Consider the following 14,375-nt stretch of genomic DNA (forward strand, 5'->3'; position numbering starts at 1 on the left):
AAATCTTGAGTTAATAAAAACGAAACGCAAAACCCGGAAGCAATTTCAATTTTATTACCTGTGTGAATTGCTCTAAGTTTTCCCGTATAAATAAACGCATCCAGGAGATGAGTGGACGCTCCCTCCCGCACAGCTGCACCCCAGAGCCTGCGAAGGCGCGCGCCCCCCGTGATGTCACGCCCCCCGCGCGCCGCCACCGTGACGTCACGTCCCCGCGCGCCTCCTGTGTCAGCGAAATACAGGCGGAATGGCAGCCGCGTCCGCGACACGGTCCTCCCGAGTGTAGTCTCGACAAACCTGGACGTGGCGACTGCTTCTGGGGTCGCGCCTCGCACTCCTCGTGCCCCCGATAGGTCGCGCTAAACGGAAAGAGCGGAGTGTGAGCGTGTGGAAGTGAGGAAGTGGGATGTGGCCAGCTCGGCTATATCTCGGGCTGCCGACCGCGATGTGAGAGCCCGTATCGGCGACTCGCTGGCCTACGCTGTCCGCTCCGTCGTTGCAGACTTCAGTCCCCGCGACCGATGGGCTGTCCGGGTGGACGCCGACGGCCGTGTCGTCACGTCGGTTCTCGAGGTGGAGCTGGTGAGCCTTTGAAGGTGTGAGCCCAGTATGTGAATCGTAACGCAGACGCTGTAGCCTGAATTACAGACGAGCCGTCACGGTCAAGGCGTCGGTGCGGCGACGCAGCATCGGATCATGGACTCCTTGATAAGGCTGGAGAGGCTGGAGATGGGCTGCTCCGTGGGCTCCCGGGGTCCGTGTCCGCCTGGGTCAGCTCCGCAGACGGGCCCCCACGTCCACCTGAAGGGGTGTGTGCCGCTGGCGCACCAGGTGGCCGGACACAAGTATGGCGTTGACAAAGTAGGTCAGTGGACGGTTCACCCGATTTGATTTCAGACGTTTGTCCGTCACGTTAAAACTCTTGTACTACGTCATTCACAAGGTTGTCGTGTTTATTGGTTTGTTTGGGATCTTTAGCTCTTGCTTCGAGAATCTTTTGCTTTCTCTTAGATATCATTAAATGGTAGACAGTGAGGGCAACAGCAAAATTGCGAGTTTGTGTTTTGTATTGTATTACGTAACCAAAAAACTGTTTAAATGATTCTCAGGGATAAAAAACAATAGAATTGCAGTGGATGTTGACATATAACCTGTTAAACTATGCACAAATTTTATTTATTTTATCAGGGTAGCTAATCCAATACCAACATGGAATCTCTAAAATGAGATGAGTCTCGGTGGAGCAGGGAGATGAATCGTGTTGTGTACAGTGAATACAGATAGCCTACGGCTTGCCAATCCTAGACCCGCTTGGAAGTTGACACCTATACTGAACTGGATACCTGCACTATGATGTATTAAAGCACAGACTACTCACAAGCTGGGCCATCCAAGGAGGATGGGTGCTTTGTCGAGTCTTGGTCTTTCCAAGATTTATGGCCACTCTTGCCACTACCTTGTTCATTATGGCTTGAGATCCAAACATTTGTAAAAGTGATTTGTAATAACACATAAATAAATAGCTATATTGACTTGAATCTTAGATTAAAGAACACATAAATATGACGATTTTATGATTAAAGTAATAATTGTCTTTAAATAATTATTAAATGATAGTCTACTGGTACCAGTGAAGTGTGTGCTGAACCCTAGACCAACACTGTGGAGTTCTTCTGGTAATTACTGATTCTTGGGACTTTCATTCGTGTTCTGTGTGGCTGAGCATCCCACTAAATCCTGGTCTTCAGAGTGCTACAATGTCATGTTTTGATGTGACATGCACCTGTTTATAGTGCCTGAGGCCACTAATGGCTATTGTACAGGAAGTTCTTAAACAAAGTGATTCTAATGATCTTGCTTGATGCCATAGCGTCTGGTAGATATTGTAATGTGCTAAAGATATGACCCTTGGTTTGTCAAAAAAAAAAAAAAACAAACAAAAAAAAAACACAAATTACGATTGGATGAACAATATGTAAATTATTTTCAGTTGTTTATGGTTTTGTCATCAGGTAGTTTAAACTGTAGTAAACCTTTGCAGCATTGTGGCACTCTAGTCCTATCATCCTGTTCAATCTAAGGCATACTTCAACATCCTGATGGCACAGTCCTGAAACAGCTCCAGCCCCCTCCCAGAGGACCCAGAGAAATGCAGTTCTACAGCATGGTAAGTCTGCACCCCTACTGTTCAGTGCTGTGTGTGACCCATGTTTAATTAAAATGAATAACTCAAGTGCTACTTAATGGTTAATTACCAGCTACAAGTCATTAGTAGGTCAGACTTTCGCTTTCCCCAGTCTCTGACGTGTGGGGATGTTTTTGGCAGGCTTGCACGAGAAAGTAATGCTTCTAAGAGCTGGAGACGAGCTTCCTGGAGCCACAGCCAGGCCTTGTTATAATTGACAGAGCCGAGCAATTGCTCAGGAGCCTAGCCGTTCCTCACCGACTGGAACGGGTTCTTGAGGAATGCCCGAAAGTCTTTGCATCCTCAGCCGCCCCAGCGAGTCCACTTCAGCGGGCGAGTGCAGGGCGGCGTCCAGCTGGAACCTGGGGACGGCATTTGTTATTCGTGGGAGATGTGTGGTTCTGTGGGGGGATGGCGTTAAACTGGGAGTGGATCTTGGCTGGCTCTTCCTCCGCCTGCTGCAGATTGCTGGTGCCTCCTCCCCCTGGAGGAAGCCATTAGCTGGTTTAATCAGGCAACATTCAGCATGCTCTGAAACAGTGGGACTATTGAATTAAGAGTCCATTATTCTGAGCACTCCACCTAATGTTGAGTTCTGTAAGTAATAGCTCTTGCTGTGGAACCGCCCAAGTCGGTGGGAAACACGAGTGGTGAAACTACTGCACGTTTCATTGACCACACGAGTCCGTTTCAGTTCTTCTGCCCACTTTGTCTGGAGCGGTGCAGCCTGCTCCGGTGCCTTGACCTGTGTGTTTGGTGCAGGTGTATGCTGAGGACTGCTGTGACCCCTGCCTTCTCCAGCTGCAGCAGCATCTGCCAAAGTACATGGGCACCTGGTGTTCTCCTGACAGCCCCACAGGTGCAGAGCCCTGGTTCTTATGCTACACCCCCCAGCAGCATCCTACACTGTTATCTCTCAGGCTTTGAGTAGTGCCACGAAACTCCAGAGAGCGCTATAAAGCTATCTGGAGAGTAATATGCAGACACCTGTTTTGAGTGGTAGTTCTTCTTGTGTCCAATCAGCAGTGCTTCATTGAGAGCTAGAATCCTATTAACAAATAGACATGAACATGCAGAGTGGCAGCGGTGGGCAAATCTTCCCCCCCAAAAGGCGAAACCGAAAATGACTGCAGGGTCTCTCCATGTGAACAGAGCTGTACCTAAAGCTGGAGGACGTGACGCGTCGGTTCCGGAAGCCCTGCATCATGGACGTGAAGATAGGCCAGCGCAGCTACGACCCCTTCGCCTCGCAGGAGAAACGGGACCAGCAGATCCGGAAGTACCCGCTGATGGAGGAGATCGGCTTCCTGGTCCTTGGGATGAGGGTGAGTACTACATCACCAGGCCTATGGCTCGGCGTCCGTGTAGATCGGCTGGAAATGAGGTTTTGTTTGTTTGTTTGTTTGTTTTTGTTAGCTTAAATTAGACTTTCTCAACAGCATTTAATCAGGAATTTGTGTTGCATTAAGTTTTATATTCATGAATGAATGACACGATCACCAGAGAGCTGAGAAGTTTTTGCCCATGGGGCAGCCTACCTGTGTGGCATCCATGCCACATTTCATTATGATGGAGTGCTTTGAGGTTCTTCCCACCAGTCCAGCTCAGATGCAGCTGACTTCATTCGATAAGGGTCTGATGAGTACCAGCTCTTCCAACTTGTTAGATTGAGAGCATGTTAAGCTAAGAGGAGACACCTGGGAGAGAAAGAGAGGCCCAGAGAATGGCCTCTGCCACAGTGGGTGTGAAGATGGGTCTTCTCCCTCAGCTCCGTCGCAGTTAGCCATATATTCAGAGTGCCGTCTAAATCCTGGTCTCCACGACAAGGAAGAGGGTGGTGAATGAGGCCCGGGTGTGCGTGCGGCCACCTTGTGTAGCCAAACTGTTGTGCCCCGCGGGCAGCAGTCAGAGTTGTGCCTCACAGCAGACAAAAGGCCTAGCAGACCTGTGAATGTGCCTCGCAAGTCAGATCAGTTCCAGGGAAATGGGGTGGAGATGTAGATCACATGCAAAACACCTCCCACTGCCACGACAGGCCCACACCAGGTGCCAGAATTTTACTTTGTTTTGGTTTGCCTTTCACCTTACAAATAGCTGACTAGCTGGATTTTCTAAATGATCCAGAAAGTAAATAGAGACCCAAAAGGGTGTTTTATCAGTTATTATACTGAATTACAAGCACACTATTGGGGCAAAAAAAGTTTATAAATGCATGTTTAGGACAAAATACAGTATTTGCAAGATATTAGCTTTTTAAGAAAAGCTGCTGAAAGTTCATCAGGAGAGGAACCCTGTGTACATTTGCTCAGAGGGTGGGTGTGTAATATACTGAAAGTGAATCCTATATTTTACACATTTTAAAACTGACCTTTCACTCTTCACTATGAATTATGAGTCTAAAGTTCCTGCCAGGTGTGGTAGTTTTAAGGTTTCAACACGTTTGTTTTATAGTACTTTCAATAAAAAAGTAACTGAAATAAAACATTTTTGTTTTTGTTGAAAACGTACAAGACAAAAAATGAATGAATAAATGTTTTTGGGAATACAACTTTTCCAATGTGGTTATGTGTTTCTAGTGCCATAGGCAATCAGGTCAGTGTTGGTCAGTTGTGTGTGTGTATATGCATGCATGCAGATGTCTGTGTTATCAGTTGGACATGATCATCTTCTCATCAGTATGGCCTTCCAGACCTCTCCCATTACGTCCCCAGAGTCTGGTTCTGCCTGGAGACTCCCAAACCTTTATCTATTTTGGCCATCATGACATCCCCACAACACTCCTCACAGTCATGTGGGACAAGGACTTTTAATGTCTCCAGAGGGACCTTTTACTCCGAGCTACAGATCTTGTCCGACAGGCCCCAGCCATTGTTTGTGTGTGTGTTGTTTATGTACACGTACTAGGGATATGGCCCGAGTTAGGTTAGAACAGTGTTGACTACTGTTGCTCTCTCTCGTAAAGGCTCTTTCCTTCAAATATGAACGTGGTAACATGCTTTGTCAAACTCTGACTTTGAAATAACCCTGATATTGTAATTAGCACTGCACAAGGTCTGAAGCAGAAAGGCCCTCTTCTTCCTATAGAAAGAGTGTGTGATTTCCTGGAGCCCTGGTGGCCAGAGAGAGGTGCAAATGTAGAAAGACCTGTGATTGAGGAGACAAGTGCAAGCAGGCAGGTGTAATAGAAATGCAGTTAGGAGTGTGTGTGTGTGTGTGTGTGTGTGTGTGTGTGTGTGTGTGTGTGTGTGTGTGTGTGTGCGCGCGCACATGTGCGTGCATGCTTTTGAAACATTACTTTGTCCGGGGGGTTCAGTCTCTGGCAGCCTGCATGGAAAAGGGGATGTTTACTGATCTCAGTTGACTAGAGGTAACTAAACTCAAACAAGCAATTACAGCTAATTACACTGATAGAGGTGATGGAGATTAAGAGACTGTAATGTGTTTTGCCTCTGAAAATAGATGTAGATTTTACACAGCGTCAACATGTAAATGGGCTCATCCGCTCTTTACCAGATGTCTAGAGTGAATTACATTTTCTCTGCTTGCTGATACATTTACTCAGTTGTAATTAGTGTAATGGCCTTTTGTCTCCACCAGAGGGAGACCTTGACTGCTAAACAATTAGAGACATCAACGCCCATGGTCATTTGCTTCCTGTTATCTCCTAGGTGTACAATGTAGGCTTGGACAACTTCGATACATATGATCAGCATTATGGAAGAAGCCTTGTGAAAGACACCATCAAAGACGGTACGATTTGAGGCAATTACTGAAGCATGGCTTATAAATTTGTCATTCTCTTTCTGGTTTGAGATCTGATGCATTATGTCAGGAAATTGGAATGAACGTTTTAGTTTAGCAGTCACTAAGCATGTAGAAATGTTTTAGCCATGAACCCTAGCAGAAATGATCTGTGACACAAACTCCAAAGTATAGGTTTCTTCTCCATAAGCTGTCCGCTGTGACCAGCTGGCTCTCTTCACTATAGGATTGTCCAAATTCTTCTACAACGGAGATGTCCTCCGCAAAGACGCCATCACTGCCAGCATTGCCAAGGTGCAGAAGATCCTCCAGTGGTTTGAGGGCCAGAGGCAGCTGAACTTTTTCGCAAGCTCGCTGCTCTTCGTGTACGACGGTGATCCCTCCGCAGTCTCCCCAGCGCCAGCCGTGCAGGAGACCTGTGAACAGACCCTCCAGCCACCAGAGGGCGTGCTGGAGTACAACAACAACATCGACCAGAGCCTGTCCAACATGTACTCCCTGCACACGAAAGGCTGTGGGCGGAGCCACCACCAGGCCGAGCGAGGCAATGGGGGCTGGGTGCCTCCCGCCGGCCAGCCCAACGGCAACCACGCTGGCAACCCTGAGACGGAAAGCACGGGGCAGGAGGAGGCGGGGGAGGGTGTGGAGGAGGTGAAGGTGGCCGCGGCAATGCGAGCCCAGGTGGAGGTTAAGATGATTGACTTTGCCCACGTGTTCCCCAGCGAGGTCGCCGATGTTGGCTATATCTACGGCCTGAGGAACCTGCTGAAGGTCCTGCAGCAGGTTCTTGAGGACTCCAGGGTTCTCCTCGGGGCTCCATCTGTAGCACCGTTCAACTAAATCTATTGGCGAGGAATTTCCTGAAGTTCATAATGGGGGCGCTCCGCCCAAGTCTCTCCTTGTCCAGGTCCTGTGTTCTGCATCGTTCCAGTAACACATTTCAAAAGACATCCCATGTGATTGGTCCATTTTAACAGCTACATACAGTTCTGTGTCTTACTCAGGTAAACTGATTCCATCATCATGTCATCCTGGAAAAAGAAGGAACTAATGTATCTGGCATTTTATACACTGTCTTAACTCACTGTTTTGCAACTACACATTAACAATAAGGTAATTGTTATTTTCATTTAATTTTTCAGGAGACATAATGTTAAGTGGTTTTATGTAGACATTTACAAGTACATATTTGTCAATCTTTGCTGCCAAAACAACCCTGTCTGTGGCTTGAAACCTGTTGGTATGTTTTGTGACTTTGAAACGTGACTGAATGATCTAAGCCTACATCAGTTTTCCTGTATGAATATATTGCTTGTGCTTTGTGATGACTGATGCAATATGCCGATGTGGTAAAAACGACAGATGAGAGTGGAAGAGACCTGTATTGAATTTTGGAAATTGTTCGATCGATCTATGGTCACTCACTCTTGTCATGATTGAACATCTGCAAATCCTGATGCTATCCCAGATAATGCAACAGATAGTGTTAAGGTCTATTACTAACATCAGTTAGTTGTTGTCATTTTGTGCAGCCTGGCAGGATGTTTTTAATAATGCTGTATCAGCTGTTTCGTGAGCATTCTGGACAGAATTAAGCTATATATTGAGTACATCGATAGTGTTGATTTCTGTAGGGAAGGAAATCTTAATGTAGTCATAAAGCCATAATCAAAGAACAGGAGAGATGTAACTCTTAGAGTAATGACGAAACAAAGACATCATTCTAATCTCCACACCAAGCTGAGGATTTTCTCATAAATTTCTTTTGTCATTTTGATGGAATTTTAAATTGTAGTTTTTTTCAAAAAAATCATTTCCATCTTTTGTATTTTATTTATTAGCACAGCTAAATTTGCATTGGAATTACTAAACTTTTACATTATTGTTTTACTTAAAAAAAAAAATCTTATGGGGCATTACAAAATTTAAACATCTCATTATTTCATATCATAAATAGGTGCATACTGACTGTACATTCAAATGTGCTTAAAATGGAATTTATTACTCATCTCAGCACTAAATAGTTCCTGCTTTATCCTGAAGTCATTGGAGAATTTCAGGTCTTTTCACGCATTGCTTCATGTGTTTTACTGCAGCGTGTACGTGTTCTGGCCTTCCATGTGTTTTACTGTACATAGTATGTCTTATGACCTTGGCTTCAGCTCAGAGCTTGCCACAGGGCTCAGCACATGAAATTTAGTTTTAACGTTCCTGTTCATTTCAGCCTTTTGCAGAAGCTTCGCTTGTTTGTCCACAGCGAAGAAAAACAACAACAAAAACACTGCAGTCTCATGTCTTCGGGCAAAGTCAAAACTACCTGTGTGTGTAATGTGCTGGCCTGTGTCTATCTCTCAGGAACATGGTACCATTAAGGGGACAACAAAGCGCTTGATAAAACATCAGTGTGAGCAAGAACTGGAAACAAACAGGCTTTTAAAACTGCATTTCTCTTGCAGCTCCCAGCCATTTAAAGCCAGTAACAGCCAGTTACAGCCAGCATTTGTTCTGTAGCATTTGTTCTGTAACTTTTGCGTTCAGTTAATGCAAAAACCTTGTGACATTCCGTATATATGAGCTGGTTAGGGATGTAGTGACATCGATAGAACCATTAGTCATGATATTTCCTATTATGGCACCGAAGAAAGTTTAAATACTGTATGATGTACACTTCAGCCATTCTGCTGTGAACTAATCCAGTCTTCTTTAATTTGCTTTGGATATTTTTTTGTTTGATCTTTTCTCACTCATGTGTTTTTTTATTTTTATTTTTATTTTAATTGCACCTGAGAGTTGTGTTTCTCTCAAGGCACTTTAATGATCTGCTTGTCTGGATTTTACCTAAGGAACACATGAATTTGAAGTAACTGTAAAGGAATCTTCTACTTTTAAATGTCTCTTAAAGATTCTAGAAAGTTCTCATTTAAGCACTTGGTCAAGTGGTTTTGATCTCATTTTCCCCTGTGGTAATTAAGGATTTTTGTTGTTTGTATTCTAACTAAGAGTCAGGGTAAATTTGAATATGATGGGATATGTTAAGTATCCTTGAACCTTTCTCTCCAAGAATAAGCAGGCTATTTTCAGTACGAGCTGATCAGATATGTCAAATGCTCAGAGGTATCCAAGTAAACATACCCACGAAGCCATGAAGCAACAGGGTTCTGCTGAGAAAATGTAGGATCCAATAGCCATTCTTATTGTACCCGCATGGTTCTGAGCTGCTGTTCTGCATGCCAGAATCCTGCAACAAACCCAAGACTGGACTGTAACAATCAGAGGGTGTGGCTAAACCAGTAGGGGTTTAGGGTTAGTACTGGACTAGTCAGTAAGCAGTGGAAGCCTACTCCTTTAACCTTGCCCTGAACTAATTGCAGCTTTTGTAAAATTATATATATTACATATAATAATAAATAATAGACTCATGATATTGGGTGTATATTTGGCAAACTTATTATTATTAATAAAATCTGCTCTTTAACTTGCATAATGGTCAATTCTAATTCTGTCCTTTCAAGACAATGCATAGCATCTTTTTGTTGTTTAATGAGCATGATCACTTAACCATACATATTGGGCCTTATTGTTGCATATTAACGAAGCAGTTCCTCCACTCATACACTAAAGAAAAACTATGTTGAATACATAAACCTATTATAATTATTAATTGGGGATGAGATATTCAAATCCACACCAATATCCACTATCTCTTGTGTTTTCCTAGCATTCAGTTTTCTATTGCAAACCAATGCCAAACTCTTGGTTTTAGCCCAGTGGACAGTAGTTAAAGACAGCTGCTTGGGTCAGAACCAGAATCAGAACCCCGCTAACAGCAATTAACAGGACACGCAAAGATAACTTGAGCTTTCAAAGTTCAGACATAACGCCATCCATCAAACGTTGGCAGGACACGTGATCCAGCTCCACAAAGTGGTGGAACAGGACACACATCTGGTCCATCCACGAAAGAACCCGAGTGCTGTTTCGGAGATTCGTGTGGGTTGCAGCTTGCCACTCTGCTGGTCAGTTGTGGTTTATCACAACTTCAGCAGGTAGGCTAGGACGAGGCATGAAGGGACTGACAGGAAGTTGAATATTGAATTAGTCTTCTACACATGGATCTAATGAAATCTGCGTATGTCTCTGACCTTGGTCTTTCGGGACATAAGACGTACACAGCTTGTCTTTTTCATACAGTGGATGCAAATGAAAGCAAACGAGTGAAAAAAAGATTGTATTCAGATATTTTTCTATACAAAAAGAATTCCTCAAAGGAAAGAAACTTGTTTTTAAGTTCATCAATGGTTTATTCACTCCCTATAAAAAAGTTTATAAAAGTTTTGAAATTGAGTGAATAAACGAATGCGATTTAATTTCCGATGGAACTTCTATAATTGCATTGGGGAAACACAAGACCGCCGTGTCCCTGTATGTACAACCAGGCGCAGTTCTGGCGGCTCCGGTTTATTGACGTTCCTCGCCATGACCGCGATACACGGTCTTCCTCACCGTGTCATTACATTTGAAAGAGCGTTGTTTGCCTTTCGACTATCACAATCATGACAAAACACGTTATACGGACAAAAGCAGATAAAAGCGTGTATGTCGCCAATGAAAGGCTATGAAAGGCTATTTTCTCCTTGAGTTCCGGAAAGCTTCATTATTAGGTTACAGTGCACCTTTGAAAAATTGCCAGTGTAAAGTTTTTCACAAACTTGTGCTATTTTTATATTTACATTGAATTGACCTTTTTCATTTCAAGATGAACAAATGCGGTAGGCCTATTTATTTAAATTATATTAACTTAATTCTAACGCGAACTGTTGGCCTACTAAACTCTATAAACAATGTTTTGTTTCATTGAAAGTACACTAACGCCTACTAAAAGGTTGTATTGCGGTAATATTACAAGCATCCTCTTGGTGGCGCCAACACGCCTTGAAGTAGGGTTGGATACTCTTCACAGGACGTGGGCCACCGATTTATAAACTTTAACTTGGAAACAACGTCTAAGCTTTTCTTGTGTTTTGTTATACAGTCAAAATTAACATTACATAACGAACGTTTTTGATTTTCCAAGTGCTGACCTATAATGGGCAATTACACCGAAGGGCCTAATGCATAGAAAGTAGGTTATGTGCAAAAATCGTTATAACCGATACTTACTTTACCCAGCACGTCCTCCAAATCCAGCAAACAATGCAGATTAAAAAGGATATTTGAACAAACTTCTTATACGTCTCTATAACTAAATTTTAGGATCCAAATATTATGGAAAGACACAAACCTGTCGTGTCTCACAACGCGCATCGTTCGTTTCTGCACCAGTTGATGCACCACGTGAGCTCGAAATGTGTAGGCCTAATGTCGTTTGGCACACTAAGACCTTGAATTTTCACAGAGAGCACAAGTAGTAATTTCCCGGAACACATTAGCTTCCTTCAAATGAGGGTTGTCATTTCGGAGTCATAAATTGAAGGGGGAGGGGTCTACGAAGAAAAGCATTCAAAGCATTAATTTCAATTGTTTAACTTACCATCTGCTGTACGCCAGCCACGCAGTTTGTATGTAAATATACAAGGGAAGGCAAGAGAACGAAGTCGAAAAATCAATGCAGTAGGAGACTACTACGAGCCCTCCCCCACACACTCTTTTTATGAGTTTTGTTCTAAACAATCCAGAGGTGACAAGTTTCACTGTGTAGCCTTAAAGTCTGTCAGATTTAGACAACCAGCCTCACAGGCCTCTTGTTTCTTGAGATGTTTAGTGAGAAAAACAATCAGTTTGAGGAGCGCTTTCTGCTGCCAAAAATGTCTGGTTCTGGTTCGATTGGCTGACAAGAACACATCTCAGTGACACCACGTGTAAATGCTGCTCAGTATTTGACCTAACGCGTCTGTCCAACGTCACGTCTAAATCACTTGTTGAGTTCAGTGTTGTGAGTGTGCTAACAGACTTTCCCTGAAGGTCTGAATTAATTATCAGCTAGTTGACTGTGTGCGTGTGTTGAGTTTGAATGAAGGAATCAGACATTGAAAACCACAGACAAAAACATAATTCCCCATTCTAGACATTACTGAGGCTACATTGATGCTACAGTGTAGACGTAGGCCAAAATCACTTTATGGCCTACGTATGACACAAATCTGATTTTTCCCCTAAGCAGTGGGAACACAAGACTAATATTTTCAGATTGGATTTGGGCTACTTTGGCTTTGTTCCTTTGGGCAGATCCAGTGCATCAGAATATTTGATTTAGAAAGACACCATCAAAGACCAGAGCCTGGCCAGTCAAATATTTCTGCAGTCAAATGAACAAAATCCACATGAAATTCTCTTGCCAGGAGGATTCACAGCACATCTCAATGTAGTATCAACAATCCAAATGCAACTTCCTAACAGGCGGCTCTGTCTAACATGTTAGATCAGATTGTTAGAACTTGCAGCATGTGCTAGAGCCCCAGACCACCAAGAACCCACAATTTTGTATTAGTAGTTATTTGATTGCTGTTTCTGACTCAGACTCAATGCTGCCTGCATCCCATTAATGACCTTGCTGTATTTATTTCAAATCAAATCTACTCCATATAACTCTGTCACCTACACAGGCCTACTTGTGTCTGATGTGTTGCTATACTTTTGAGTGTCATTTGCAGGCAATAACTGTCATTGTAAACATTGTGAAGTGCTTATCACTTCTTTCACCCATTTGAGTGGATACACCATGTTCCATAGAAAATGAGTGGCATGTCATGTGTGAGTGGTTCATAAATGTAGGCTATATGCATGTGGGCTGTCAGGTTTTTGTATGTGTGTGTGTCTGAGGGATAGATATAGAGGGAGAGAGAGAGAGAGAGAGAGAGAGAGAGAGAGAGAGAGAGAGAGAGAGAGTTTGTGCTTCAGGGCCCATTGGTCCTTTTATCTGGCACTGGCTAAACTGATAAGCATACCATCATCCTTTCTCGACAGTTTGAGTTACGGAGTTCGACCAGGTGTCTTGTAGCATCAGAGGTGATCAATTTTAATTGAAATTGATGTTTTTAATGCACCAATCAGTCATATTAAGCTATTATTGTACAGAACGAGCCAGTCATCCCCCTTTGTCAGAAGGGACAGGCTCAGCAAACCCTAAGGTCTAAACAGCAAAGGTCAATGCTGGTAATGAGGTCCGAGCAAGAAAAGGATCTATATGCATTCATTTGATTCATTTAAAGACGATAATGCGTGATTAATCATACCGTCAGCTTAGCCTGATCCTACAGCTCCAGCAGTTATGCGAATCCTGTGCACATAGGAAGCTCTGAGCATGGCCTGAGCTGGGTTGGTGATTACATTTAGCTTGCAGTGCACATAGCCGACATTCTTCTCCAATGGCATGCTCTTGGGAACTGCCATATTCCCTGAAGTCCCAGAGAACCGTGGCCCTGTGGTCCTGGCCGCCACCCCACTCATCAAGCATGGATGAAAGAAGGGGAACCAGTTCTGATTCAGCATGGCACCACTTCAGGGCATTGCTGAACATGATTTTGAAAGACAGTGCTTGTCTTTACATATTGAAGAGGACAGCAATGGAACACCAAGCCTTGAGAAGTCTTGAAAGCGTTCCCTTACTTATCAACACTATGGTGGCTGCGAAGCTGTTGGTGGTAGGGATATCTATAATTTAACATTCATATTTCAATATATTTGTATATTTTGTGTTATTTAAATAGTTAAAATTGTCATAGGATTTTCCAGATACATGTTCTGCAAATTTATTGTTCCTAAAGTCTGAGTTCACTTTGTTCACTTTGCAGCTGTTTGTAACAAGGTCAATGCCCAATTCTTCAGTTAGTGGTAGTGGTCTTTTACTGTCATGGGATGTCCAGTTGAGACAATGTTTATTTAGGTCACCTTTAAAAACTTCTTAATTCAAAGCTTAAGCCATTCCAAGGAAAAGATAAAATGACAAGAAAAAGTTAATTAGTTTCCTGTGCATAATATAATGCCTGACGTGTCATGAGGAGAGAGGGTCATAGCTATGCTGCAGGCTCTTGTGTTAGGCAGTCTTGGAACACACTACCCACTCCACTGTGTTTCACCTGCAGATAAGGTTTCAACAGGCTGTCAGGGCAGATGGTTGCCCAAGATCTGGTCACTGTCCAGTGAGCATTCAGGAGCCAGACACCCATACCAGATTGGTTCATCTGACGAATCATCTTAGATCTTAAGCTAGTGTCTTTTTTCAGCTGTTCACCAGACTGACTTGCTGTAGGTCCACTGTGATCAGGCCCGGCTAAAGCATATGTGTGTAGAGATCTTTCAGCGTATACTAGCATGTTAGACATGAAGACATCACCCTATTGCAGCAGGATGCAGGTAGCCACTGCATGTTGTCCCCGATAAATGCTGGTGTGAAGCTTGCGTCTATGAACCTATACTGTATGCTGGTGGT

At 43.5% G+C, this 14,375-nt stretch overlaps 1 protein-coding gene across 2 annotated transcripts; it reads left to right on the forward strand.

The window, feature by feature from the left end:
* The first annotated feature begins 140 nt into the window (after window positions 1-140).
* ipmkb (inositol polyphosphate multikinase b) lies at window positions 141-8,871 on the forward strand. Of its 2 annotated transcripts, none has more exons than XM_077000623.1 (6): window positions 141-865; window positions 2,082-2,167; window positions 2,948-3,044; window positions 3,338-3,510; window positions 5,854-5,935; window positions 6,174-8,871. In XM_077000623.1, the coding sequence occupies exons 1-6, from the start codon at window positions 697-699 to the stop codon at window positions 6,785-6,787; spliced, it is 1,221 nt and encodes a 406-aa protein (XP_076856738.1). In that variant the 5' UTR covers window positions 141-696; the 3' UTR covers window positions 6,788-8,871. The 2 variants fall into 2 exon arrangements, with proteins under 2 accessions (XP_076856738.1, XP_076856739.1); XM_077000624.1 differs by having other exon boundaries at window positions 723-861.
* The last annotated feature ends 5,504 nt before the right edge of the window (window positions 8,872-14,375 follow it).

The sequence above is a fragment of the Brachyhypopomus gauderio genome, chromosome 3 (genome assembly GCF_052324685.1).
Source record: "Brachyhypopomus gauderio isolate BG-103 chromosome 3, BGAUD_0.2, whole genome shotgun sequence".
In the NCBI taxonomy this organism is placed as follows: domain Eukaryota; kingdom Metazoa; phylum Chordata; class Actinopteri; order Gymnotiformes; family Hypopomidae; genus Brachyhypopomus; species Brachyhypopomus gauderio.